The following is a 27,958-nucleotide window of genomic DNA, read 5'->3' as shown; positions in this document are numbered from 1 at the left end:
CCGGATCTTCTTTGTGAGGATCCTAATAATCAGCTCATCATATCCGTTCATGAATCATCATACGCTCAAAAATCATTTTGAATTTTTATTTAAAATTGAACACAACTAGTACGTAACGAAAACTGGTCACACGATATGCAATGAACGGCTAAGATGAATTGATCCCTAAGATCCTCACAATGAGAACCCAAAGAGAATCCGGAGAAGATCATCATCCCTAGCAAAATATACTTTTTGCATGAGAGTTTATATAACTGAATTTATTATCAAATTTTATAATCACATACTTTTGGCATGAAGATTAGGGTGAGGCTGACTAATATTTTCGGAATCTTGAAAGTCGGGCTTGGACCAAGCAATCAAGTGAATGAAGGTTACCTAAAATTGGAGAGATTTTTCAGCGTGTCGGGAATACAGGACCAGTATATCAAGTACAATAATATAATTGATTGAAAACTTGAAGGAAAAGTTTCCTAATTGTATTATGACACTTAGTATACTAGATTGTATTCCCACACACTGAAAAATGTCTCATAAAATTGGGTGAAGTTGATTTGGAGACAAGAATCTACACTTCTCTAACTTATTTAATGGTGGTGAGCGGCAATTATTATGCTGTCTTTAGTGTCTCACTGTGTCTCACTTTACCACATGCCCTGTTTATACGTATTTACTTTATTTTATTTTTCTTCCAAGTTAGGAGATTCGTTAATTTGTCCAAAAAAAAAGAGATTCGTTAATTCTTCTGATGCGGTTATTCTTTTGAACAACTTTGGTTGTGATATGTGACATTTCATGTTACTGAGACATATAAGTAAAGAGACTGGTCTAAACTATTTGCATTAAGATCAAATGGTAAAATTAAGATTGACTAGTGAGTGAACACAATTTCATCAAGACTCAAGGGCCTAGGCGATCGTTACTCCGCACACACACGATGCCGATAATCATAGTTAAGAAAAGAAAAACATGATCAAGTTTGAACAATATTAAATCTAAGAGTCATAAGCATAAAAAGTAAACTCATGATTCTTTTTGGACGCTGCAAAACTAGAGCCTTCACCTTTGGACACAGCAAAACAAGTTTGTCAAGGTTTACATAACAGCATAAAGAGACCTTCAGACTCTGATTTCGATCAGCTTGGTTTGTCCTACAATAATATACTCACACATGCTCCTTATCCAAGTTTACTGGGTCGGTCGAGACAACTCCTGAGAATTCTGTTTATTTGATCCATTCCTGGCTCGTTTTGTGCGCAGGGCACCAGACTCGACACCATCTGGATCCTCGGGACATTCATGTTCTTGTGCCTTGCTACTTGCATCTTGTGAACCATTTTCTAAGGGTGTGCTGATCGCTGTTTTATCAGGGTGATGTTTGGAGGTTTCTGGTTTATCGTCTCCACGGGAAGAACATGCAATGTTTGATAGCGGAGTAGAGTGGTCATCCACGGTGGATGATCCAGACTTGACCCTGTTGTCCTCAAATTTTCTCTGTTGCTCAAACATCTTCTCAAGGCACTTCCCTTGTTCTTCAATTTGCAACTGCAGCTTTCTTTGGTTCTGCAAACATTAACCATAACATCAGAACATGTGAAAAACCAATATCAACTCCCATTTCTCCCCCGCGTCCCATGTGTCTATGTTTCTGTGTCCACATCTCAAAAGTGGTAGAGTCACTTGAGTACCCTACCCAGTTACCGACAAGCAAATAGTTGTTGCACATTCCAAACAAAAACTACAAAAGACAATCTAAGTCTTCCAACTGCATACCTCAAGTTGTTCATGAAGCCGCTTCTGGAGTTCCACCTGCAACCGCAAAGCTTCTGTAATACCCATGCTCCTGCAAGAAGCACACATAAAAACTTTTAGCCTGATTTCTACTTAACAGCTCACAAGTAGACCATAGATAGATAGATAGATAGATAGATAGATAGATAGGTGCGAACCATTTTAGTTCCAACAATGAGATTAAAAATGCAATTCTTTAAAAAAAATAAAGTTGGAAAGTTCCTCTGAGGACCATTTAACGAAAAATGGCCAACTGTAACAACTAAGAAGTAACTAGAGCGGAATGGAAAGTTGGAAACTACTAGTTTTCAAATATGATTGAATTTGGTCCTACAAGTAAACAGATCATCTCTTAACCATTTAACATTCAAGTTCAATTGCTTAATAAATGAAACTTTTCTTCGGATGAAGAAAATACATGAAAACTGATATCATAGCATGTCAAACTAGAGAAGATAAGGAGAAAGAAAATAAAAGAGTGAGGTGCATATTCTTCAATATTTTGGGTGAAGGAAAAGTACATACCCTTTCATGTCTAGGGGATTGGTTTCTTCAATTGGAGTTGAAACTTTCTCGCATGATCCTGGCACAAAAATAAAATAAAATAGAATCGTTCACTCATAATTCAAATGCTAGATTCTTTTACGAATGGATGTCTAAATACGTAACACACATAGTGAATTTCTTTTTTCCGACGAGAGAATTATAAGGAAATAAGATGTATATTTCATACTATAACACAGACATAGGATTTGAGGGGAAAGAGAAATGTATGTTCGAAAGCAGTTTAACAATTCTAAGAGTTTGAAAAAACGTTAAAACATGTAGCAGCAATAAAAAAAATTTATATATGAAATTTAGCAAACCAAAGGTCTCAAAGATGTTTTCGAGAGAATTATCAGAGCAAAAGAACAATGGAGGTAATCGTTACCTTCTGATGACTCCGGTTTGTATCTTGCTGTTCTATATTTCTGAAATTAGAAAAAATAAAAAAGGTCCATCAAAACGAATAAAACTAACCACAGCTTGTTATAAGGAACTAATTGAGGACAGAAATATATTCACATACCTGTAAATGGCTTTTTACATGATAGATTGTCAATCCTTCAACTTTCATGAGGTTTAAGATACCCTTAGGGGTAGCTCCTGTTTGTCAAAGTTATCAGTCAATGTCAAGAGATAGCATTATGACCAGAGAAAAACACGAAAGCATGTGTTACCCACGTTCACTACCACCAAGATGGTTGACCGCTTCCACAAAGGCTTCATGAAGTTCTTGCGTCCAACGCATTCTGGCTTTGGTTGGAGGTGCGCTGGACAACGGTTCAGGACTAGAACGAAATTCTAGAGATTGTAATGGCTGATGCTGATGAACCTGGGGTTGATGTTGTTGAACCTGGAGCTGATGTTGTTGAACCGGGGGCTGCTGCACTCGGATATCAGAATATGGTTTTGACAACTCCTGCATCATAAAAAGTCAAAAGTACTCTTAGAGTAAAAGACTTGAAGTAAAGTTCAACAAGAAGGTTAAATTTGTTGAAATCCCATAAAGACGAGCCAAACAAAAATAACTAATACATGTCTTATTAATGTCACAAAAAATGTTGACTGGAGAAAAAAAGCTCTCAAAGCAATCTCGAGAAACAGAACATAATACCACATATTCTTCACTAAAGAATTGAAGAGCCATGAAATTATCAAAATTGGCTCTATTGGAAAAGTAATTGTAATGATCCAACAGCAACTTCATAAGTATAAAAAACACACCTTTGGTTTAGGATCAATTGCATCAACATCAACGGGAAGCTCCCAATTTGGGTCCAGAGTGTCATCAAACGAAATTAAGGGATCCCAATCAGACCAATTGGTCTTTCCAGCATGTTCCTCTGATGTTATGACACCGGCACTACTATCCACCAGGCCATTCTGGTCAGGGACATTTTCAGAGAAGTGAAGAAATTCCTGAAGTGAATCTGGGCACCAAGAAATATCTCTGTGTTCTTCAGGGTAACTAATCAACGTTGTAGGTTGCACTTCTAAAAGGGGAGAATTAGAAGAACAGGGCAGTGACAATGACTTTTCAGTGTTTTCATCAACTTGTGATTTAAAAATGAATGGAGAGTTTTGGGGACGCCATTCACAAGAGGGAACTGAAGAAATATGAATGTCATTGGGCCTAGAAGATGATAAAAATAAGTTCCCAGGGGATGAAGCCTGCGGTAACATAGAGTATATAGTCTTCTCCCTTTGTGAAGAAACCTGAAAAGAATCCGGCAAATTGGAATACTTGTCGCCAAGATGGGTATGGAGACGCGGAAATGATGAAGACGTAGCTTTGGAAGCCCCAAATTCACTCATCTGGTTCGCATCTGATCATTAAGTAAATAGAGCAGGGTGCATGTTCATTATATTAAGTGTGCCAACTAGTGTCTTCTTAGGCACTCCCTCAACTTTATTCTTCATTGCCAACATTCAGGAACATCATGTGCACATAAGGAGAACTTTGAGCCCATTCAGCTTAATGTTCACATTCACTATCACTCGATGAACCTTACTGCTGGTATCTGTACAAATAAATGACAAAAAGAAAGAATCCGGTTAAAGTCCACAGCGTATCTGACAACCTATCTTGCGTAAACAGTAAACTTCAGGACCAAAAGTAAACCGCATAACTATTAACCACTGGCAATAACGTAAAAATATCTAGTTTTTATCCATGCTTCCATTTATAAAGCTAAAATGGTCAGCTTATCATTCAAGGAATTTTCATACAAAAGACAAAACCATTAAACAGTGGAAGAAAAAATGATGCACATCTCAGAATTTCAGGGTTTAATCCAGAGCAAAGTGAAGCAGCATTCCCAACTGAAATTATAAGTAAAATCCGAAGAAAGGAAAAAGTAGGAACTTGCAACAAAGAGTCAAAGATAATCATCAACAAGGAATTAAGTGCACAATCATGGGGCATCCAGAATACATATAGATTGTCATTAACCATTCTGAAAGCTCCTACGTTGGTTCTCTTTTCTTATCTATTAAGTATGAACCACTCCTTTTTTTGTCTTCAATTAATCAGATAAGCCGAACATTTGTTTTCACCTAAACAATATCCACCAAACTACAGATTTGGACGACTTCAGGAACTTTGTAGTCATCACAAAAGCTGCTTGTTATAAAGAAAATTTCTCGAACAAAAAACCTGAAGTTCTTGAAAGGAGAAGGCCTTAATTGAAGTACTAGTGTTAGGATACTAGGAATATTAGTACATCTTGTTAACCAGATGGGATAAGGCTTCCCATCTGGTTGTTGTTGTGGGATAAGACTTTCTGGAAAAGTTAATTTCAGCTTTTTGAAAACGCCGACCCCACTTAGTGGAAAAGCCAACCCCTCAGCTTTTTGAAAACGCCAACCCCACTTAGTGGAAAAACCAACCCCACAAGAAATGCCTCACTTATGGCTTCCCATCTTTGTAACCAGATGGGATAAGCCGACTCCCCTAAGTGGGATAAGGCTTTGTTGTTGATGGAGCGTCAACACGTAACAACACAAATTCCAGCACAAGAACGCACATTAACAACACTCATTTCTATGTACATGAAGGTGAATATTCCGGGCAACTAAATGAACTAGACAATGTGGACACCGGTGCAAAAGTTTTACATTAGAAGTGTACTGAAAATTATAGGCAGGAGAAAGCTAATTCGCCTCCCGGCCAATATAACCGTCCTTATGCAGGCGCCATAAGTGAGTCATTTCTTGTAGCAAACTGATGGGGGATAGATGCTTGCCAACAATGGTATAACAAAAGTCAAAGCCGCAGAGGTTGAGAATCTGTAACAACTTAAGACCCATATTTACTATTTAATTACATATCAAACCATTAAAAGCAAAGCTAAGATTCACCATGGGAGTTTGAAAAGCAAGCTGAAATCACCTTTTCCAGAAAGCTTTTGATATTTCCAACCATCCAATCCAAATTTCAATCACTAAAATCCCACTTAGCATCATAAACACATACAATAATCACAAATTAAATTATTAAATTATGTGATCAAAGTTAATGACAACCCAGCAGAGAATACAAGAAGATTAAAAGCACACTAATTTCAGATTATTTCAAAGAATATGAACACTGAAATGGAGATATCAAACTACACAGAAAATACCAACTATAAATTTAATTGCGTTTCTTCAAAAAAGAAAGGAACTTCGAAGTGGGGATTGACCAATCTTACGCAAGAATGAGAAAAACTGAGAACTGAACCCCAAAGGCTGGAACTTTGAATCAAAAGCTCAAAGCTTTCAGGCTTCTGCTGCAGAAAAAAGCAGGAACAAGGAAAAAGCACTTCTGTGAGAGAATCTGGTGGACATAGAGATGGCTGTGTTCTCTCTCCTTGACTTAATCTCTCACAACACGAACAACTTTCTCTCTCTCCTCACAAGAAAGAGAGGAGAAGAATCGTCTTGTTTCGTCTCTCCTCTTTCTTTATGTGCTGACTCGGAAAAAATGATAAGCTGCCACCAGTGGATATTGATCTTAGATTCTGGCCGTCGGATTTTGGTTAATTTTTATTAATTTGATGCTAACCTACTGTTGTGATTTGGAGAAGAATATGTTGGTGGCAATCTACATGGCTACGATGCACGCAAGACTAGAGCAGAAAATTGGTGTTTCGTTACACATGGCTACGATGCACGCAAGGAAGGTGGGACCCTGTGGTACCTCTTTGTCCTTTGACGTTAGTTCCCATTTATTTTTGTGTCCTTTGACGTTAGTTCCCATTTATTTTTGGGTCTATTTGCAATTGAAAAATGTTATTAGCATTCCAAAAATCTTATTATACACTTCTTATAAGTGTATTTTTCTTTCTAAATATAGAAAGTTTGGAGTATAAAATGAGGAATTTGGAGTGCCAATAACAATTTCCTTTGCAAATTTTCATTTTTATTTGGAAATTAGTTTTCGTTATAAACGCGATGTGCAGAAAGAAAATATTATAATTTGTATTTATTTGTAATAAAATTCTACCTTATGGTAAAAAAGGAATAAAATTTATATAGTTATGGTGAACTTCTTATTGCTCTTTGACCAAATGAATAGAGCTTTCTTTTCCCATAATATGGATCGTTTTTCATGTTCATGTGACTCACTCTGAAACTAATTTCTCTTTTTACTCATTCCTTGTTTTGTATACGTAGAAAAGAGAAAACCTAAGGAGTACGTGTTTGTGTTTAAATTGAAATTAGAGAGATTTTTTAGTGCATCCGAAACACGAGATGGTACACCACTTTGTTGTGTTTAGAATGCACTGAAAATTTCTCAATTTGAGAGCAATTATGAAAAAAAATCTTCATTGCAATGAGGGTATGTTAAAAATTTCATCCTCTTCGGTTGACAAAGAAAGTTCTTTTAATAATAGTGCTAAATAAGTGATAACAATTAAAGTTTTAGCCAATTTACGCAAACATGATCTTCTAGACAACTAGTCAAACATTGATATGAAGTTTTGTCGAGATTTAAAGAAATAGATCAACGGTTCAATACTAATTACATTAATATTGTTTCTAACTTGCATCCTACGGCCTACTAGCACAATAGATATGAGGTTTTATCATAAAATGTTTGAATGACATTATGATTGCAACCATTTGTTATACATTGTAACTTAATCTGTTAATTTTTCAACGTATGATTCTTGTAATCTTCAATGTTTGGCTATGCAACACAACAAATAATTTATCATCATCCACTTCGATTACTTTTACATTTTTATTAGAGGAGTGCATGATGATATTTTATATTTCTATTACTACTGTACTATAACACATAAATTAATATCCAACTTCACGTATAATATGATATGGCAGACAACACAACATAAAGTAGAAAGCAAGTACCTAAATTCCCTTCAAACGCCTAAACCAACCCATGCGGGTGGTAAACTTGTCCTGCGATAACCACTGCGAGTCACTTGGAGTTTGTTGGGCTTAATTTTCAGCTTCTTAATTCTCTCTTTTTAAAATGCTTTGTTCTCTCTATTAATTAATTAACATTTAGAGTAATTAATTACGATCACAAAGAATTAATAGCTGAAGTGGAGAGAGAGAGAGAGAGAGAGAGAGAGAGAGAGAGAGAGATGGCAGCTGATCAAGGCCAGCAGCAGGCATCCAGTGAGTCCATGGCGACAAGGGCTGAGAAGGCTCCGATCACCGTGGAGAGGAAGATCCGCAATGATTTGGAGACCAAGCTCCCCAAACCATGTAAGTAAATATATATATATATATATGGTCGTACAATTTGCTAGTTGTAATGATATCGACATATTATCATGACATATTTACAATCTGTTGTTTATATAGATAACGGACATCTGTTCCATAGCCTGAACTAGGGGTTTAAGTTTGCTTTTATGTTCTAGAAGAAATAGCAATTGTTTCACGTGATCAACCATGCACATGCATAACAATGCATGAATGAAGTGCTTAATTTTTATTTATTTTAATTAAATCTTGTCAATTTCAGACATGCCTAGGGCTATGATTGCGCCTGACATGGAGAACATCAATGGCACGTGGGGCCATAAGCATTCCAACATGTCTGTGCTTCAACAGCATGCAGCATTCTTCGACCAAGACAACGATGGTATAATCTACCCTTCCGAAACATTCAGAGGTAAATCAGTTTTGAAGTTTTAGGGTTTTCGATTGGCACGTCACGTACAGAAATGGATCGTCTTACTCGAATCAGTTCTTGCAGGATTTCGTGCACTCGGGTTTAATCCGGTTGCTTCGTTCATCTTCATGGTTCTTGTCCATGGAGCTATGAGTTATGCTACTCTTCCTGTAAGTTTGGCGATGTTTCATTGACACAGCGATATTCTAATCCAGTTTAATTTAAGGGATTCAAACTTAGGTGAAAGAGTGCAAGCACACTACCTGACGTACATTTGCCCGCGATATTTTACTTTTTAAAAGCCAACTATCTGCATTGTCTAATTCATTGTCACTATAACTGCTAATTTTGGATAATTAATTCATTTGCTTCTTCTGCAGACATGGATACCGTCGCCTTTCTTCGCAATTCACATAGAGAACATACACAGGGCAAAACATGGAAGTGACTCAGGGACCTATGACACAGAGGGAAGGTGAGAGTACCTGCCCATAAACCTAAAGAAAGGGTGTCTCAGATGTGATTGAACGATTCGAAACGTGTGTTATAGGTTATTTCAAGAATTATTCGTTCATGAGATTTGATGTCATGGTCTCCTCCAATAAAATGGGGGACTAGTTGTCACTAGACCGGATGATCAGTACTTATGGGGTTTTACTATAACTACTGCAAACCTGATAGATCCTTGGTTTGCATGTATGCTGCAGGTACATTCCTGCAAATCTGGAGAACATGTTCAGCAAGTACGCCCGCACTGTGCCTGATAAGCTTACATTCAAGGAGCTTTGGCACATGACTCAGGCTAACCGTGATGCCTTTGATTTCTTTGGCTGGTCGGTCTCTCTCTCTCTCTCTCTCTCTCTCTCTCTCTCTCTCGATCACACACAAACAGACGCGAAAACATAACGTGATAGCGCAGTTGATTAATTTCCCTTACTGTTTGCAGGATTGCAAGTAAACTGGAATGGGGAGTTCTGTATGTTCTTGCAAAAGATGAATACGGCTACTTGGCAAAGGAAGCCGTGAGGCGTTGTTTTGATGGAAGCTTGTTCGAGTACTGTTCGAAGTTGCAGAAGGGTGCTGTTAGTAAGATGGGATGAGGAGGAGCAAACGTAACTTAATGAGCTGCTGATTGTGTTTTGTATTAGCTTTTGAGTTTTCTTGTGGCCTAATTTTGATAGATTGGTAAGTGGTAACAGAAAGAGACTTAAATAATGACACTTCAAGGAGTTGAGTTGGATGAAGAACTCCTAGATTTCTCAATTGTTCCAACTTCCAACTCAGTAAAAGCCTCTAATTTTTCCTACGCTTAAAACAGTAACGTAAAAATTGTTTGGTCATATGCCTAAACGAGGAGATTCTACTATACAACCGGATTCGTCCGTCTCCTCTCTCATGAGAACAGATCACGTTCACGTGATGAGGGGATATACTCATGTCATGTCGATGATTAGCTACATTATAAACCCGGACTACCCCAGGTTTATCGCTTTATCTAATGGTTGTTCAGGTCTCTCTCCTTGATTTGTGTAGAGATCACTAGACCACTTCATATGTAAGACACCTCTCACAAAAAGAATGAGACCCCGTGTATTGATCTTACCCAACCCTACGCGATCTCCTCAAAGTGAAAGCTATCCAACTACACTAAGCTACCCTAATCATGCAACAAATCCAATGCTCTGAGAAGTTGTAGGGTTTAGGGTTGAGATTAAACATAACCATATATAATCAACTCAAACCAGTCTATATATTCCACCTGAATGTCTGCATCAGGAATTCCCAAGGCCCTTGTCGCACAAAATCCCAACAACAACAGCAGGCGCTGCTGCTAGCTAATAGTAATTAATAGCCATTCCCAGACAAGCAATCCAAAGAGCAAACCAAACCCGAATTAAACACACACGACACGAGAAAACGACCACGACGACAACAACGGGGCTAGCTAGCTTATTCCAACATAGACATGACTGACATATATTTACATTGAACATATTCACTGCTGCTGAAATGAAACTCAGACACAATAACCCCGCCAACACTGATTACAGCCCTCTCGACATGGATCCTGTATGAGCACATGAATTATCCACATGGGGGTCGAAGCACATGTCTTTCTTTTATAATCATCTCCAGCCTCTGCTCTCGCTCCTCACGAGTCAAACGAAAACTCTCCTGTACACCGCGCGCCACCACCTGTTCTTCCCCGGGCACATTTTCGTCATCACTTGCTTCTCCGTCTCTAAGCAATTGCCTATGCCATTTCTCTTCTTTGTGCAACTGCTTCCACTCAGATACACATTTCTCAGAGAGAGATGGAGATTGAACGAGTTTTTAATTTTGGGGGAAGTTGGGTAACTTGGGTTGGGGGCTTGAGGATATTTAGGGTTCTAGGCTCGGTATTTCCATTATATATAAAGAGGGTGTAGTCAAATTAGGATTTGATATGATTTTATAAAATTTAGGGTTATAACCGGCAGAAATAAGGGAAATAGTGTTGGTTATAACCAACACAAATAGCAGGAAAATTTTGAAATAAACGGCTATTTGACAGAAGTAGTGTTGGTTATAACTAACACAAATATGGAAAATTTTGAGTATAACGGCTAGCTGACGTCACCTAGTTGTTATTTTTGAATTTTATATATATATATATATATATATATATATATATATATATTTTTTAAATTCTATATGTTTCCTATAACTTCCTATGCCATTATACAACATGAAATTAAGTAACATGAAATAACATTAAATTTAAATAATAAATAATGTTTGGCCCTTTGACCCTCGATGGAGACGGTTTTTTGTGACAGGACTAAAACGAGCCCTATGTCCCTCGGTTGGAGATGGAAGCAAATATAGCATTGTACTGTTCATTAAAATATTAATTTGTTGGAGGGCCAGATGGCTAAAACAAGCCCTCTGGCTAGCCCTCGGTTGAAGATGGCCTAACTTTTTAACACATATATCCCACTATTTATATAATGACACGTGATGTACCACCCCGTGTTCCGGTCACTAAAAAAATCTCTCCTCTTCCAGTCCTCGGTGTTGGCTTGTGTTCTTTGCTTTGTCTGTTTAAATTTATGGGGGCCACCACCATGTAAATGCTATTACTTAGCACTAAAGTTTAGTATATTCTTCTAAATTTGTATGTGAAATTTTTTGGATTCGATTCATGTAGATGACGAATTCAATACTAAATTAATGATCTTAGTCCAAATTCATCGACTCTTATTGCAAACATGTATTATTGTATTCACAATAGAAGAAAAAAAACCCAATTAAAACAGAAGTAAACCACATTGGCAAATTAGAGATATAAACGAAGTAGCGAATATCGAGGAGCTGAATTAATAGAAGATAACGAATTTGGGTTTAGGAAGAATTTGGAAGATTAGCGAAGTACTTGTTTGGCACTAAGCAAATCAACGAAGAGCTTGCCACCAAACTAATACGAAAACTACATCAGCAAGTTTAATGGAGAATCAAATTTTGCCTTTAAAGCAAGTGTAGTGCCCTTTTAGAGGTCCGCCACTAATTATACCGTTTGTTTTTTTTTTCTTTTAAATAACACCCTCAATTCCTCTCTAATTATAAAACGCACCAAACAATTTTTTTCTCCACCCAAACGACCCAACGTTCATCCAATTCATCAACTCCAAAATAATTACAAATCTTAATATCAAATGTAAAAAACGACATCCAATCCCGTAAGCTATTAACAAATTCTTATGCGTAAAATCTACCTCCGCGCGGCTTTGCTTTGCCGAACGTGCGATCAGCAGCATCAACGTCAATAAAATCAGTGTCGTTTTTTATCTCGTCCCCGCCCCACGCCCAAGAAAAATTAAGGAAACGGTGGCGTTTTGGGCTGTTCATCTACTGTAAGTACGAGTCGTCGTCGAGGTGGACCTTTCCGCTCTTCTTCTTCTTCGGCTTGCCGCCACAAGAGATCGAGATCTCGCAGCCCAATGCGAAGCAGGAGAATAACCCCCGGCCACTGCCGCGTCTCCGCCGTGTCTTCTGACTGCTGGGGCGGCGGTGCGATGATTGGAGTAGCTTCTGATTTTGGGAGCTCTTGGCAGCGTTCTTGGCGCAGTCGTACACCGGCGGCAGCTCCGTCCGCCACCGTTCGATCTTGGTCTTTAACCCTTCCACGCTGTCTTGGTCCGTCCATTCGTCAAGCAACGAGCTCCCGGCATCATTGGCCGGCGGTGCGCGGGCCCCGGTGTACGGGAGCGGGTAGATTCCCTTGGCGATCGCAGCCGCAACCACAGACGGCGAGGGCCCGACGTCGGAGCAGAGGGACCCGTTCACATTCCCCTTCTTTTGCACGGTGCTGACCTCAGATCCGTTCACAATCGAGCTATTGCAGAAGGACGCTTGATGTTTGGGCTTGTATGCGGCGGCGTTGCAGATAGAGCTCGGGGGCCTGCTTTTTGTGACGCCGTCGCAGATGGAGGATGCAGGCCTGGATTTCGAGAATCCGTAATCGCTACCCGTCCGATCGCTCTGAGATCGTTGGAAGATGATGAATTTGTCTTGGTCCTTCGAATTGGGCCCGTTGCTCTTCTGGTGGTTGCCGGTCTTCCCCTCCATCAGATCCCAGTACCCGACAGCGGAGGAGCTGAGCTCGCTGTAGAGCGGCATGCTCCGCATTGTGCTATCGAGGAGGCCGAGCCCGATGTTCAGAATCCCCTGCGGGCGGCCGGAGGGGCGGCGGAGCTGGATCGCCATGAACCGCATTTTCGATTTGTTCTGCAAATTGTTCACCACCACCGCGGCGGTTCCGATCAGGACGTCGCGGAGCCACGCGGAGGCGTAGATCTCGATCATGATCTTCGAGGTGTCGTCACGGAGGAAGTCGTCGTCGACTCGGAAGACGAACTTCTCGTTCCACGTCGGATTGGTGTGGCCGTTCTGGTCGACACGTGTCGTCAGCTTCCTCTGCGGGTTGACCCACGCGACGGCGAACGTCCGCATTGCCTTCGATGCCGGCGTCAGTTCCTGGGCCGAGATCAGGTTGATCTCCAGCAGCTGGAACGAGGAGTTGAACGGCCGTGGCATGATTTGTAATATTAAATTGGAAAACTTAATTAGTTAATTAATTGCCGCAGCGATCACAGTAATTAAATAAAGTAAATCCTGCAGGCAACTAATTAACAAAAAGAAAACAAGGTAAATTTGTTAATGATGGTGTTTGGATTTCTGGATTTGTCTCCTGTATTCAAACAAATAAATGTATGTGTGGATGTACATACGCATTCGTATCGTACAGACTGCCAACGACAACCCGACTAATTAACCGACCGACGTTGCTACCGGCCGCCGGAACCCGATTAATTAACCAACTGACTTCGCTACCGGCCGCCGGAAACGTATAATCTACTAGGGAAGGGAGGGTGTGTGCTGCAGTGAGGAATGGTTTGTGGAGATTTGAGGTTTTTATTGAAGGCGTTTTGTTAGGGAAGTTTGTTACACTTTGAATGGTTTTTACAACCGTAATTTTCTTAACAAATCTAAATTTGTACAAATTCAGACACGTCGAACTGGATAAAAACAGAGTAATTATTTATTTTATTTTTGCTAAGAATAAAATGTGCTTAATAATAATTGTTACTATTTATCTGTTATTTACTTTTTACTTTTCGTACTCGCAGTGACTACAATTGGTCTTTCCAACCATGCAATTTTGTTTCAACCACATGAACTTTTCCAATATTTTTCCCGTAATTTTTTTTTCTTTCAAATTTAAGTCCGATGAGGCCGGGGCCAGCTTTCTCTTCGTTGACCACCTCCGAATTAACAAGTTAATTAGAAGCTTCTAATACCTTCCACCCATGATAATTAATTATTAACTTTGTTAATTGAGTTTATACATATAGTTATAACAAGTGCTTGAAAGTACATAACTATTTGGAAACTGACTAACCACTCTCAACCACAATGAATCAACGTTAGTTCAATAGTCGCACTAATGTTACTAATTTCATTCGTTTTACAATACGTGTGTTTATTTTATTATATTTTAATTATATTATAACACGTGATATAGTAATACTAAATGACTGTATGTTGTTATATTTAGTAATTTTTTGCCAAAGGACATTAATAAATATTAACCATTATTTTAATTCATGCTCCTTGTTTTGCATAATCATATTATACGACAGCTGTTATTTATACTTTAAAAGTCATTCAGCCTTATTTTGAATATTCCCAACATAACTTATAAGGGGAATGCTACGGGGTACTCTCTCCAAAGTGGGACTCTACATGGATCATCTATCACCTCATAACTTAAGTTCAATTCTCATGCTCACATTATAAAAGATGAGAAATGTTAATGGGACTTTCTCAAAAGTGGAGTCTTTCCATGAACTTTCTTCCACCTCACTCTTTAATATTAATTTCAATCTCAACATTATAAAACATTGTGTAAAAAACATGATGTGACAGATAATCTATGCATAGCCCCACTTTTGAGAGTCTCCATTAGCATTTCTCAATTTATAGTTTATATTATCAAAGCAAATCTTTGTTCAACATACGCAAAACCTTACATGATTAATTCCGTAACAATACACCTAATTATACTTGTTTTTCTTTGCTGCTGATTTAAAAAGCTTGTAACCCTTTCTGGTGAAGAAATTCACAAGTTTTCACTGTAGTTAGATAGAAGTGGGCAGGAAAAAAAAAACCCCTAAACCTCAACTTCCCATATCCCAAAACAGAAAAAGAAAGCCAACATATTGAAAATATGCAATTTCATTGAACTGTCTTCAAACCCTAATGGATTCAACTCTTCTCCGTTTTGCATCCCTACTACTTCTACTTTCTCTCACATCATCTGCAAACCCTAATTCCGACTACAACAGTTTGGTATACACAAAATGTGCAAATCGAACATTTGCAACTCCCCCAACTAAATCGCAAGTCCTACAACAAACCCTTTCGTCTCTTTTGCAACAACTAACATCACGCTCCTCCCAATCCAAGTTCTACAGGCATGCTGAAGCCGGCGTAGACAACAACGAGGCGGGTATTTCCGGCCTGTTCCAGTGCCGGCAGGACCTCAGCAAGGAAGAGTGTCACAGCTGCGTCAACACTCTCCATAACTTATCGAACACCTTGTGTCAAGAATCAGTTTCGGCTCGTGTTCAGCTGCATGGATGCTACGTGCACTACGAGCTCGATGGGGTCGACTCAGAGCCTTCTAACGATAGATTAATGCACAAGACTTGTGGGGAGGATTTGGCAAATGGGGTGGCGGCGGTGTTCGAGGAGATGAGAGACGCTGCGTTTGCTGCCTTGGAGAGCGGCGTTGCGGACGGTGGTGGGTTTTGCAAAACGGGGTATGAGGCGGTGCAAGTGATGGCGCAGTGTTCCGGGGGCTTGGGGGGATGTGAGTGTGGAGAGTGTGTGGGTAGGGCGGTGCAAATTGCAGAAGAGGAATGTGGTGGCGCTGTTTCTGGGCAGATTTATTTGGAGGAGTGCTTGTTGAGCTATAGTTATCATCCAGATGAGATACCAGATGAGCACCCACATGATCCAGGTGATTGAATCTGAGAATGATTCTTCATATTTTAATTGCTTTTTAATATTCAGAGTAAATCTATGGGCGATATTTGGAACCAATGAAGTTGAATTTCATGCATTTCTATCTTTTTTTTACATAACAATGCATAATTAACTTATAGTTACAGTAGATATTATTATTTTTTTAAATGAGCGTAATAAACATCATGAATGATTAATCATTAATTTAATCTTTCAATTAATTGTTTTTATTAGCAGAAAAACATAGAGACGGAGATGGAGGAAATGGGGGAAATGAACCGGTGGCAATCATTGTGGGAGGAGCAGCTGCTTTGTGTTTTGCCCTCATTTTTTTCTTGTTTGTCAAGTCGTGGTCAAAGAAAGAAGATGACTGAATTAAGAGTTACGTCTGGTTAAGAGTTTGCCTGCGAGGGCTTTTAAATATTTGAAAGGGTTTTAAGAGAAAATGATTGGAAGCGTTTTTAGAGTTTTTTCATAATGAACTAATAATTTAATTAAGAATTTATTTGAAAAATATTTTATTTAAAAACACTGAATCAGTTTCTCATACGAGTTCTAAATTAATTTGTAAAAACAGATAATATTTCATAAAAACATGTAGGGACATGTTGCAGATTTGCAGGTGTAAAGCCCGCCCGATTTGGGCCAGGTCACTTCAATTGGTCCAATTAGTTTCTATTTTTAGCTTTTGTTTTGTTTTGAACAAAAAATATACTGCCATTATTTCACTTTGATGATGGCTTCATTGCAAATGTATTGCGAACTTTTTCGGTTAGTGAACAAAATAGTGTATGTGTGATTTGTATTTAATGTTTGTGTTTCTTTAGAAAGATTCAAATTTAGCACCTCTTTGAATATCGAAAAGAGAAATATTTGTAGATTAAAAGTAACAAAGTATTTACGATTATTGATCCATCTTGAATACTAAAAGAATCTTGGAGCATTTGGAAAATAAATCATTGAAATGTAATTTCAGAGTTTTTATTTATTTATTTATTAAAAAGCGGTGTTCCGTTACACAATAAAATTTTATGCCCTAAGCATTAAACCAATCGTAGTTTGAGTTTCAAACAATGAAAACAATAAAAATCTAACTCAATAGAGTAAATTTTGGAATATATCCCCAAGAGATGGTTTTATTTCAGTGCAATCTTTATCTAGAAAAAAAATTTGTGGCAAATTCTATTTCATAAGCTTCTTAAATTCTTGTTTTATCATAAGTGCAAGAAAAATATGCATTTTATTAAAAATCTTGACAATGACAACGTTAAATATTTTAAAATTTACAAATGCCATTACAAATTAACCAAATAATTCTCACTTTCCTAATATCTAAACTACAAAAAAAATAAAAATCTTACTCAATAGAGTAAATTTTGAAATATATCTCCAAAATATGATTTTATTTTAGTGCATATTGAATCTAGAAAAAAGAAATTGCGGTGAATTCTATTTTATAAGCTTCGTAAATTCTTATTATATCGTAAGTACGATAATAGTATGCGTTTTTTTGCTAATTATATAAAAACTTTGGGAGTGGCTAGGTTTAAATTTTTTCAAATTCACCAATACCATTACAAATGAACCAAATAACCCTCACTTTCCCAATGTGACGTGATGGCCCTCTAAATAAATATACACCAACCATTCGTAAAATAACACAAAACCAAAAACCCTAGATCTAGAAATTACACACAATTTGGGTGACCAAAAAGAAAAACAATTGCGAAGTGTGCGTGTGTATGTAGCCAACAAGGCTGCCAACCCATCCGACTTCTTCCAATTTTTTTTCGGTTTTTTGGGGAAATCAACCATTTCTTTCCTCCCCATTCAATTCGATTCAAACAAATTCAAACATCACACAGAGTACATACTACGCGGGGCGTATTCTGCTCTGCACACGCAGGAGAGAGAGAGAGTGAGAGAGAGAATACGAAGGCTCTGCATTTTTCTCGCGTCACCGTAGTTACGTGGGCCTTCCCTTTTCCGGTAAGTGGTTTCAGGTTCCCTTCTTCCCTCTTCTTCTTCTTCTTCTTCTTCTTCTTCTTGTTTTTGTTGGGTGCTATGAAATGACACCGGTTCGGTGGAATATGGGAAATACCAAGTACTGAGAGTGGCTTGGTTTTTTTGGAAACGGCGCGAAATATTGATCTTTTGCTCGTTTGGTTATTTGGGGACGATATAAGATTTGATCTTTTTGTTTCCCCATATCAAAAGTTTTGGTTTTTATGTAACTTGGAATGCGGGTTTCACTTTGTTGAATCAAAAAATGGTTTCGGAAACTTTGATTATTATATCCATAAAAGTAAATGGATTCAATGATATCCTAACGGATGAAGTTTTCGTGTGAACTCCTATGCCATTTTTGCCTTGACTGTTGGAGATTATGTATTTACCATTTGAGGAGTTGGACTGGAGTTGCTTTAGTCTTAACACTCAACTTATTAGACTGATTACGGTGGTGATGTTGTCATTTGGGTTTTGTTCCTAATTTCGCTTATCGGAGAGTAGGAAGGTTTTAGGTGAGAGCAACTCGGCGTTACAAAAAGTGATCTGTTTTGTTCATTGTTTTGGCCTTCTTAGGTACTTGTTTTGAGGCTTGGTCTGGTTGAGTAGTTAATGGAGGAAAGCCACGAGGAAGTGGGGGAGCAAATGGAGGAAAACGCCGAGCAAGTGGAAAATATTGGGAATGCTTCCAGTGGCAGTGATAGTGATTCTTTCATAGATGACTCAGAAGTTGATAAAGTACCGATATCCGGCGAAGATGGAAAATTGCAGCCAGAGGCAAGTCCTCACTTATGATAGTTTTTTCTTTGCCGTAATATATTTTCTCAATGAAGCTACGAACCCATTAGACATTGTTGTCGCATTCTAGTGCTATTGTCTAATATTTGGGAGAAACCCTCTTTTTGATTTCCAAAAATATGATGATTTGATCTTTGTATGCAGGAACCATTATCTGATAAAGAAATAGAGGAGCTTATTGCTGAATTTTTGGAGGTTGAGAGTAAGGTATCTATTTTTTCCTTTAACGTTGATTCCAACTATGCATACACACAAATACACATACGTTTATATGTGTTTTATGCACGTGATGCTTAATTTGTTGGTTTTTTCTTTGACGCTCAATTTAGGCTGCAGAGGCTCAAGAGGCACTTGAGAAAGAGTCTCTTGCCAAAGTGGAGAGTGAAGTAAGAGAGGAGTTGGCCCAAACCCTTCATGGAGACGATGTTAGTTTCTTCCTCCAAATTCCTCCTTCTGGATTACATTGTCCTTTTCAATCACTTATGCATTTTTTTCTTGTCTATAGTTGGAAGCAGCAGTTGCGGATGAAATGGATACTTTGATAGAAGAGTGGCAAGCTGAGCTTGATGAACTTGAGACTGAGAGTGCTCATTTGTTGGTCTGCTTCTTTCTTCAATCTGAGTAAATCTTTGGCTTCTAATGCATTGTTTAGAGCTCGCATGTATTTTGATGTGATAAATTTCTGCTGAAAATATAAATCAGTAGAGAGAAAGATTTGCCTCTTCTTGTGACTTGTACAAGATGGATATGAATTTAGCTAATCACCCCTCATTTGGTTCTGAGTGCTGCATTTATATTGATGAGAACTCCAAATAATTAGATGATTGGGATTAGCACACCTGTCATCTTGTGTTGTGGACCTTCCATGCAATGCCTTTATTTGTTTTATTTTTATTAGAAGACAATAAAATAGATTGCCTTTTGAATTATTCGGGTGTCCAAGGGATCGTAACCACATTCTTTCTATAATTCTTTTGCAGTTTTGGTAATATAATTATATATAAACAAGTGAAATGTATTTTTAATTTCTGGCCTCTATCATTATATGCTTCTGTAAATAGGAACAACTTGATGGGGCCGGCATTGAGCTACCAAGCCTTTATAAATGCATTGAAAGTCAGGCTCCTAATGGTTGCTGCACTGAAGCTTGGAAAAGACGGATACACTGGGTAGGATCTCAAGAGACTGGAGAATTTACCGAGTCAAGGGCTGATGCAGAGAAGTATCTGCAAACCCACAGACCTGTGAGAAGGTACAGTTCTTTCCTTTTAGCACTATTGATTCTGCAAGGTATGAAGTTGATGGTACATGATTCTGCTTGGTGGACTTAGGCGACATGGTAAACTATTGGAGGATGGTGCTAGTGGATTTCTGCAGAAAAAACTAGTTGTAGATGGAAGCAAGGATGTTGAGACAGCTGAGGTTGATTACTGGGGTTCTTTTAACAAATTATTTTCTGATGGTGCAACTGTGGGTGGTGCCTCGTTTGGCAGTAAGCACTGGGCTTCTGTTTATTTGGCCAGTACGCCACAGCAAGCTGCTGAGATGGGACTCAAGTTCCCTGGGGTTGATGAGGTAGAGGAGATTGATGACATTGATGGCAATTTTGGTGATCCATTTGTTGCAGACGCTTTTGCGAACGAAAGAGAACTGGATCTCACTGAAGAACAAAAGAAAAATTATAGGAAGGTATGGTTGTGTTGTCCCAACATCATATTTGAATATATTTTCATGTCACACACAAATTTATTTTACTACATTTACTTATTTTGTTTTCATTTTGTATGTAACTTTTGTTATAAAGTAAAACTTGGTTTCTTATATAAAAAAACAAATTAACATGGAAGGGACTGTTACGTTGTAATTGATATTAGTTGGGAGATGTCGAAAGTGTTTTCACTACTGTCTGGGGTTGTAGACATTCATATAGAAATCCTCTAATAAACCCTCTGTTGGTTTTCAGTCTACCTATATTCGTGCAATTTTTGAATGAGTATTATGTGGTCTTGTTGCACCTAACATTATCATTACTGGTATTTGATTGGATGTCTTTCTGCGTATTATCTGATGGTCATCTTCTTGTCTCTTACAAACTTGTCTTTTTGGTACAATGTTGGTTACAAACTTGATTCACCTTTTCTGTATATGAATATGTCAATATGTTTATTTACTTTTTTCACCAGTTGATAATTAATCCTATGTTGCGATTAGACTTAACATAGACACATGTTCTTTTTAACACCCAGTTGAGTTTTACTGAAGTTGATAGTATTTCTGTACTTTTTCATTGAAAGGTCAAAGAAGAAGATGATGTAAATGTTGATCGGAAGCTTCAAATTCGTTTGAAACGGAGGAGACATCGAAAGAGACGTAAACAGGTATCCTTGCATTACCCTCTATCTCGCTCCTCAATTTTCAAGTTGCAGTTTAATTAACTTTTTAGAGTTTATCCTTGTGCTAATGTAGTTCGAGAAAATTGATGAAGATTTGGAAATCGCTAATAACATTGACCAAGAAAGCATAACGAGTAACGGTGCATCTCCGGTGACTAGTTCCAGTGAAGCAAGAGGCTCCAAGCGTCTGAGTGAGGATGAGGAGCTAAACATTGATAATAAGAGGAGTCGAACTGTAATAATAGATAGTGATGATGACACTCCACTGAAAGATAATTCAGACTGCAATGCGATAAAATCCGAGGACCAGACCTATGTGGAAAAAAATATCTGCATATCTGCCAGTGGTGGTCTTCCTTCACAGAGTCTGAATGATAAGCTCTACTGCACTGCTTGCAGTAAGCATGCCATCGAAGTGTGTTCACATCCACTTCTGAAGGTGATTGTTTGTGCAGATTGCAGATGTTTATTGGAAGAAAAGATGCATGTGAAGGTATGGCCATGAGGAACCTTTCTTGACTCTTCTTTCTTTATCTGAACATTTTGTGTAACGTGTTTATGAGAGTGCAGGTAATTAAATGAATCGACCTAATTACTGATTAACAGCAAATTAGCAACTGATGTTATAGTATCTAGTGAATAGATATCTTCAGTTAGAAATACTCTCTATATATCATATTAAGGAATTATAGTGTTACATGATTTCCTACATCATTTAATGCTAATATTTCATATAATTTGTTCAAGTAAATGCTAGATCTTTTATTGACCTATGAAGGTGTGCAGGATCCTGATTGCTCTAAGTGTTACTGTGGGTGGTGTGGACAAAGCAAGGACCTAGTAAATTGTAACTCTTGCAAGACGTTGGTTTGTACGACTTGTATAAAGAGGAATATTGGAGAGGAATGCTTATCTGATGCCCAGACCTCTGGCTGGCAATGTTGTTTCTGTTGCCCAAGTCTTCTAAAGACATTGACATCACAATTAGAGCAAGCAATAGGTTGTGGGGATTTGATAGATTCTAGCTCTGATAGTGATTCAGATAGTTCAGGTTCAGAGATAGATGTTACTGTAAGGTATATTTAGTATACTGCTCTCTCTCTCTCCCTCCCCATTGCTGAGGCATGTAGCTATTGAATAGAAAGCGGTGAACTTTTATTCTTGAGCATTGGATACTTATGTTTTTCTCAGATTATTGTGCTTCTGAACATATTTTGTCTCTGTGTCAGTTCTAAGAGGAGAAGAAAGCAGAAAATTCGAAGGATCATTGATGACACTGAATTAGGAGAAGAAACCAGAAGGAAAATTGCAATTGAAAAGGTACCGTCTAGTGCTGATTTTGTAATAAAAAAAGACGTTGTGGTACTAGAAGTTTTTTCATAAACTTTTCTTCTGTAGGAACGTCAAGAGCGCTTGATGTCTTTGCAAGTACAATTTTCTGCCAAATCTAAGATGAAGAGCTCAGCAACCTGTAAAGGGAGATTACCCGAAGGCGCCAGCGCTGAAGTGCTAGGTGATGCATCGGCTGGTTATATAGTGAATGTTGTGAGGGAGAAAGGTGAAGAAGCTGTCAGAATTCCTCCAAGCATCTCAGCTAAATTGAAGGCTCATCAGGTTTGCTTGATCTGTTAACTATTTGTTTGTTGGATTTTCTTGAACGAATTCCCTTGTGCTATGTTTGCTTAAGGAACTGTCAAGCCGATTTAATGACAGTTTCTTATCAGTTATTTTCAGCTATTGAAAAACTGGCAGTATATTGTTTGCCTTGTGTCATGTCAGGACACATATGATAAGATTTCCATGGCTCACCTTTTTCACTTGAACTTCGTTGCCATGTTCTTTTAAACCTATTCTTGTTTCACATGGTTATCTTAATTTGATCTCCTTCGCTAAGGGTACTAAGTATCTTTTGTTATTGCTTTATGTGTCGTTTACTTTTAATGATTTAGTGCTGTTATCTTGTCCTTGTTACAATTTGCAACATGAAGTAAAGGTCTGATTTGTTATTACAGATTACGGGTGTGAGATTTATGTGGGAGAATATCATACAGGCAGTCAGAAAAGTGAAGGCTGGGGATAAAGGTCTTGGTTGCATTCTAGCTCACATGATGGGCCTTGGTAAAACTTTTCAGGTATTATTCTGTCTATTGCAAACTCTTCCCAAAAACTGTGAGTATTTATTTAGATGTGCTAGTTTTGTTTTGAAATAGGTGTTGGTGCATGTGGAATGACCCAGCGGCCTAGTCGAACAGCCATTTTGCAAAATGCAAGGTTGTTTTAAGTGGTTGATTGATATACTCCGCATAACTTGTCAAATTGCTTTCGTAGGTCATAGCTTTTTTGTACACTGCAATGAGAAGTATTGATTTGGGATTAAAAACCGCACTTATTGTCACCCCTGTGAATGTGCTGCACAATTGGCGTCAAGAGTTCATGAAGTGGAGACCTTCAGAACTAAAGCCTCTTCGCATCTTCATGCTAGAAGATGTGTCAAGGTTTGCTGAAATATATCTATTTTGTCTCATTCCATTCTCATCACTATAAAACATTGATCTAAGATGATGGCATTAAGAAATGAAGTTGTTGTTTTGAGGGATGTCTTGCAGTCATTAGCAAATTATATCTCCGATTGGGGAGATAGTGAGTGGTGACATCAAGATGCTGACATGATTTCCCCTTGTTTGTCAGGGATAGAAGAGCAGAGTTGCTTGCAAAGTGGAGAAGGAAGGGTGGTGTTTTTCTAATTGGCTACTCAGCTTTTAGAAACTTATCCTTTGGGAAGCATGTGAAGGATAGGCAGATAGCTACAGAAATTTGTCGTGCCTTACAGGTAGGTTGACGTCAACCTCTATATTTGTCTTTACACGTCATGCTTTTTCAATTCTTTGTTACCATGTGCATTATTTCTTCTTCAACTCGTTGGACTTAAACCAAACTTTCTGGATTAATATTATTCTTGTCAAGTTGATATATAGATTGTAAGCTGTTAAACACATACTGTCATTAGCACACATTGATACTTTAGCATGATCCAAGCGATCTTTTTTTTTTGAAGAGTCTTTCTTATTGTTACATTTCCAACTCAGGATGGACCGGATATACTTGTTTGTGATGAGGCCCATGTTATTAAGAATACCAGGGCTGATGTAACCCAAGCCTTAAAACAAGTGAAATGCCAGAGAAGGATAGCATTAACTGGATCACCACTTCAGAACAATCTCATGGAATATTATTGTGTGAGTTACTCAGAAAGCTATTCATTTTGCCATTTCTTATATGCAACCTACTATCTTGATTCATTTAAATTTAAATTTTTTTGCAGATGGTTGATTTTGTAAGGGAAGGTTTTCTTGGAAGCAGCCATGAGTTTCGGAATCGGTAAGATTTCATCATTTAAACCCTGTTTTCTGTCTAATTTATTTTTGTTGTTTTAATGTATCTTAAAATTCCAGCCCTTTGCGTGCAGATTCCAAAATCCCATAGAGTATGGTCAGCATACTAATTCAACCGTGGATGATGTGAAAATCATGAACCAACGGTCTCATATTCTTTATGAACAATTGAAAGGATTTGTTCAGAGAATGGACATGACTGTTGTGAAGAAGGACTTACCACCAAAAACTGTGTTTGTAATAGCTGTGAAACTTTCAACCTTACAGAGGAAATTATACAAGAGATTTCTTGATGTCCATGGATTTACCAAGGACAATGATTATAATGAAAAGATAGGGAAGAGAAGTTTTTTTGCCGGCTACCAGGCCTTAGCTCAGGTAATAGATTGGCACACTTGTCAAGTTCCCAACTTCCATTATTCATTATAATAACATGCACTCACTCGCTCACACACTCATGTATGCATGATCGCAAAAGCATCTAGTCTTACACAAAAGGACTCCTAAGCATTTCGTAGACCTTTATTGACATTATATGTAATGCTAATTATCGTCTGCTAGTCTATTGTGTGTCTATCTCTGTCTTTCATGCGAGTTGTTGTAATATATGACCTTATTGTTGGTTATTAGATATGGAACCATCCAGGGATCGTGCAACTAAGAAAAGACGACAAAGACTATGAGAGAAGTGGAGATGCCGTTGAGAATTTTCTTGCAGATGACAGCTCTAGTGACGAAAACATTGATTATAATTTGGGTTTGGGAGGTATTTGTTTCTTTCCTTGTTTTTTCCAGGACTTGCATGAATGTTCCCGGTATTGGTGTATGATAGAACTGGATATACAATGCAATTGGGTGAATGTATATATTCACGTATTTGACGACACTTTCTTAAAAGTATCTAACAATGGTAGGATATCTTGCTTTGCAGAGAAAAATGTGAATGAAATTTTGCCAGGAAAAAAAGATGGCATTTTTCATAAGGTATGGATTTGGACAAACTATAATGTTGGTTTTTATTCATTATGCACTTCTTTACATTTCTTTTACGGTCCATTTGACATTATTTGAAATACGCCATTGTTTTTTTAGTAGGAAAACTAATAAGAAAGGCTTTACTTTGTTTCTCAAAAAAGCTTTACTTTGTAGTTTGTATTACTATTGTTGTTTTTGTGGAGCGTAATGCTGACCAACAACCTTATCACTTTTCAGAATTGGTGGAATGATCTTCTTCATGAAAATAACTATAAGGAGCTTGATTACAGTGGCAAAATGGTACTCCTGCTTGACATTCTAGCTATGAGTTCTGATGTGGGCGATAAGGCATTGGTATTTAGCCAGAGCATACCAACCCTAGACCTTATTGAACTTTATCTTTCAAGGCTACCTCGACATGGGAAGAAAGGGAAGTCTTGGAAGAAAGGAAAAGATTGGTACAGGTTGGTACATATTACTGAGAACAATTTACAGTTTGACAGACAGCTTAGGTTTTTCTTTTCAGCTTTGTCATTGCTCCATACTATAAATCCTTGTTCTGACTATTTCCTGCAGATGTAGCTGCAATGTCTTTTGTATAAAAGCTATTATTTGGGTTACGTCGTTTTTACTGGATTCTTTATTGCTCTTCAGGCTAGATGGGAGAACAGAGGGCTCAGAAAGGCAAAAGCTGGTTGAACGCTTTAATGATCCCCTAAATAAGAGGGTGAAATGTGTTATAATTTCCACCAGAGCTGGATCATTAGGAATAAATCTATATGCTGCTAATCGCGTAATTATAGTTGATGGTTCTTGGAATCCAACATACGATCTTCAGGCTATATATCGTGCTTGGAGGTGAGTTTGAATTTTCTGTCGCAGTCCTTAACTCAGTTTTTGTTTGGTAAATGTGCCTTGATAAAGTGTAGATTAGGGGCTATATAACATTAGGGAGGGTTTGTTTTTAGAATTGCCATACATCGAATGTGCCAGACAGCAAGCCTGATGATTATTCCTCCTTTATCACGCCAACTTTCCATTCTTCGGTAGGGCAGGCACATCATAAATTATATGTTTTATTTATTTATTTCCAGGTATGGCCAAACAAAGCCAGTGTTCGCTTACAGATTGATGGCACATGGAACTATGGAAGAAAAAATTTATAAGCGTCAGGTAACGAAGGAGGGACTGGCTGCAAGGGTTGTTGATCGACAACAGGTACATAGGACAATATCTAAGGAAGAGATGTTGCATCTTTTTGAATTTGGTGATGATGAGAACCATGAGCTTGACCAAGATAACGGACACATGAACGACAATATGACTGGTGAAGTGGAAATTTTGCCGAAACACGTAGTTCCTCTTTCTCAAGGAAGTTGCTCTTCTGACAAGCTCATGGAAAGGTTACTTGGCAAGCATTCTCCAAGGTACAGTCCTGTTCTTTGTTCTCGTTTTCTTTAGCATCTGTTGGTAAGGGTAATTGCCTTTTACTCTGTCTCAATTGGCAACTCATACTTCCCTCCTCTTACGCATGAACTACCATGTTTTCAGGTGGATCGCAAATTTCCATGAACATGAGACCCTTTTGCAAGAGAATGAAGAAGAAAGGCTCACAAAGGAGGAGCAAGACATGGCCTGGGAAGTATACCAGAAATCATTTGGATGGGAGGAAGTGCGGAGAATTCCTCTCAAAGAATCTGCAATCGACCAAAAACCAGCTGCATCAAATACTGCGTCATCTGCACCAAAGAAAAGCATCCTTGCTGAATCCAAGGCGAAGAATGCTTTTGTGCAGCGGAAGTGCACTAACCTTTCGCATTTGCTGACGCTAAGAAGTCAGGGCACAAAACAGGGTTGCACTACTGTGTGTGGGGAATGTGGCCGCGAGCTAAGCTGGGAGGAGCACAATCGAGATAGCAGGCTCAGGTGAACGGGAGTGCCTTCCGATGTGTTCTCGTCTTTTGTCCGATGTAAATGGTCCAATTGTATCATTGCCCCTTGAACACAATTTGGGAAATTGGAACATTCTTTTTTTGTTTGTATTGATCGAGTCTTGTAGCCGACCCCACTTAGTAGGATAAGGTTTGGTGGTGGTTGTTGATCGAGTGTTGATTAGTGTCCAAAATATGAGGAGCCCTTTCCCCTTGGATACTTGTTTTTTGGTTTTGGTGGGGGAAGAAAAAGGATTTTAGTTCTTTTGATACCAAAGAAATAGGTTTGTGTAAATCTGAGGACAATGAAATGAGCAATGAAAATCTCTTTTTTGCTTTCTATGAATTTCTTGTGATTTTTTCTCAATTAATTAATTAATTATTGTGTGACTTGAGACCATATTTAAGAAAGCGATTTTCACATTTTTT

The 27,958-nt window shown here is 38.2% G+C and overlaps 5 protein-coding genes across 6 annotated transcripts; 3 read left to right on the top strand and 2 right to left on the bottom strand.

The window, feature by feature from the left end:
• Nucleotides 1-829: 829 nt before the first annotated feature.
• Nucleotides 830-6,251, bottom strand: LOC137744897 (protein PHR1-LIKE 1-like). The gene is made up of 8 exons (XM_068484709.1): nucleotides 6,027-6,251; nucleotides 3,559-4,355; nucleotides 3,016-3,253; nucleotides 2,861-2,937; nucleotides 2,723-2,762; nucleotides 2,317-2,374; nucleotides 1,774-1,843; nucleotides 830-1,563 (listed from the first exon to the last, which is right to left on the bottom strand). Exons 2-8 carry the CDS (start codon nucleotides 4,147-4,149, stop codon nucleotides 1,189-1,191), a joined length of 1,449 nt encoding a protein of 482 aa, XP_068340810.1. The 5' UTR covers nucleotides 4,150-4,355; nucleotides 6,027-6,251; the 3' UTR covers nucleotides 830-1,188.
• A 1,677-nt stretch (nucleotides 6,252-7,928) lies between these two features.
• Nucleotides 7,929-9,564, top strand: LOC137744069 (peroxygenase-like). Its single transcript, XM_068483931.1, has 6 exons — nucleotides 7,929-8,052; nucleotides 8,315-8,464; nucleotides 8,549-8,634; nucleotides 8,845-8,939; nucleotides 9,172-9,297; nucleotides 9,411-9,564. Exons 1-6 carry the CDS (start codon nucleotides 7,929-7,931, stop codon nucleotides 9,562-9,564), a joined length of 735 nt encoding a protein of 244 aa, XP_068340032.1.
• A 2,788-nt stretch (nucleotides 9,565-12,352) lies between these two features.
• Nucleotides 12,353-13,540, bottom strand: LOC137745400 (uncharacterized). Its single transcript, XM_068485353.1, has one exon. It carries the CDS (start codon nucleotides 13,538-13,540, stop codon nucleotides 12,353-12,355), a length of 1,188 nt encoding a protein of 395 aa, XP_068341454.1.
• A 1,725-nt stretch (nucleotides 13,541-15,265) lies between these two features.
• Nucleotides 15,266-16,407, top strand: LOC137744781 (plasmodesmata-located protein 2-like). The gene is made up of 2 exons (XM_068484578.1): nucleotides 15,266-16,028; nucleotides 16,271-16,407. Exons 1-2 carry the CDS (start codon nucleotides 15,266-15,268, stop codon nucleotides 16,405-16,407), a joined length of 900 nt encoding a protein of 299 aa, XP_068340679.1.
• Nucleotides 16,408-17,730: 1,323 nt separating this feature from the next.
• LOC137745285 (protein CHROMATIN REMODELING 20-like) lies at nucleotides 17,731-27,843 on the top strand. Of its 2 annotated transcripts, XM_068485216.1 has the most exons (24): nucleotides 17,731-18,022; nucleotides 18,617-18,817; nucleotides 18,983-19,045; nucleotides 19,168-19,263; nucleotides 19,344-19,436; nucleotides 19,900-20,090; nucleotides 20,170-20,527; nucleotides 21,133-21,216; nucleotides 21,305-21,724; nucleotides 22,018-22,307; nucleotides 22,461-22,551; nucleotides 22,630-22,845; nucleotides 23,244-23,363; nucleotides 23,560-23,726; nucleotides 23,920-24,061; nucleotides 24,318-24,467; nucleotides 24,554-24,609; nucleotides 24,698-25,001; nucleotides 25,254-25,389; nucleotides 25,555-25,607; nucleotides 25,836-26,062; nucleotides 26,253-26,456; nucleotides 26,693-27,025; nucleotides 27,150-27,843. In XM_068485216.1, exons 2-24 carry the CDS (start codon nucleotides 18,653-18,655, stop codon nucleotides 27,526-27,528), a joined length of 4,338 nt encoding a protein of 1,445 aa, XP_068341317.1. In that variant the 5' UTR covers nucleotides 17,731-18,022; nucleotides 18,617-18,652; the 3' UTR covers nucleotides 27,529-27,843. The 2 variants fall into 2 exon arrangements, with proteins under 2 accessions (XP_068341317.1, XP_068341316.1); XM_068485215.1 differs by lacking the exons at nucleotides 17,731-18,022; nucleotides 18,617-18,817 and having other exon boundaries at nucleotides 18,962-19,045.
• The last annotated feature ends 115 nt before the right edge of the window (nucleotides 27,844-27,958 follow it).

Source organism: Pyrus communis, chromosome 9, assembly GCF_963583255.1.
Source record: "Pyrus communis chromosome 9, drPyrComm1.1, whole genome shotgun sequence".
Taxonomy (NCBI): Eukaryota; Viridiplantae; Streptophyta; class Magnoliopsida; order Rosales; family Rosaceae; genus Pyrus; species Pyrus communis.
The sequence above is the reverse complement of the archived record's forward strand: the minus strand, read 5'-3'. Positions and strand labels throughout refer to the sequence as shown.

Coding starts and splice junctions, on each gene's coding strand:
- LOC137744781 (XM_068484578.1), top strand. CDS start 15,266: ATGGATTCAACTCTTCTCCGTTTTGCATCCCTACTACTTCTACTTTCT. Junction 16,029..16,270: donor TGAGCACCCACATGATCCAG/GTGATTGAATCT, acceptor TTTTATTAGCAG/AAAAACATAGAGACGGAGAT.
- LOC137744897 (XM_068484709.1), bottom strand. CDS start 4,149: ATGAGTGAATTTGGGGCTTCCAAAGCTACGTCTTCATCATTTCCGCGT. Junction 1,844..2,316: donor AATCCCCTAGACATGAAAGG/GTATGTACTTTT, acceptor TGCTTCTTGCAG/GAGCATGGGTATTACAGAAG. Junction 1,564..1,773: donor GGCTTCATGAACAACTTGAG/GTATGCAGTTGG, acceptor TAATGTTTGCAG/AACCAAAGAAAGCTGCAGTT.
- LOC137744069 (XM_068483931.1), top strand. CDS start 7,929: ATGGCAGCTGATCAAGGCCAGCAGCAGGCATCCAGTGAGTCCATGGCG. Junction 8,053..8,314: donor GACCAAGCTCCCCAAACCAT/GTAAGTAAATAT, acceptor TGTCAATTTCAG/ACATGCCTAGGGCTATGATT. Junction 8,465..8,548: donor CCCTTCCGAAACATTCAGAG/GTAAATCAGTTT, acceptor CAGTTCTTGCAG/GATTTCGTGCACTCGGGTTT.
- LOC137745285 (XM_068485216.1), top strand. CDS start 18,653: ATGGAGGAAAGCCACGAGGAAGTGGGGGAGCAAATGGAGGAAAACGCC. Junction 23,727..23,919: donor ATGCTAGAAGATGTGTCAAG/GTTTGCTGAAAT, acceptor CTTGTTTGTCAG/GGATAGAAGAGCAGAGTTGC. Junction 24,468..24,553: donor ATCTCATGGAATATTATTGT/GTGAGTTACTCA, acceptor ATTTTTTTGCAG/ATGGTTGATTTTGTAAGGGA.
- LOC137745400 (XM_068485353.1), bottom strand. CDS start 13,540: ATGCCACGGCCGTTCAACTCCTCGTTCCAGCTGCTGGAGATCAACCTG.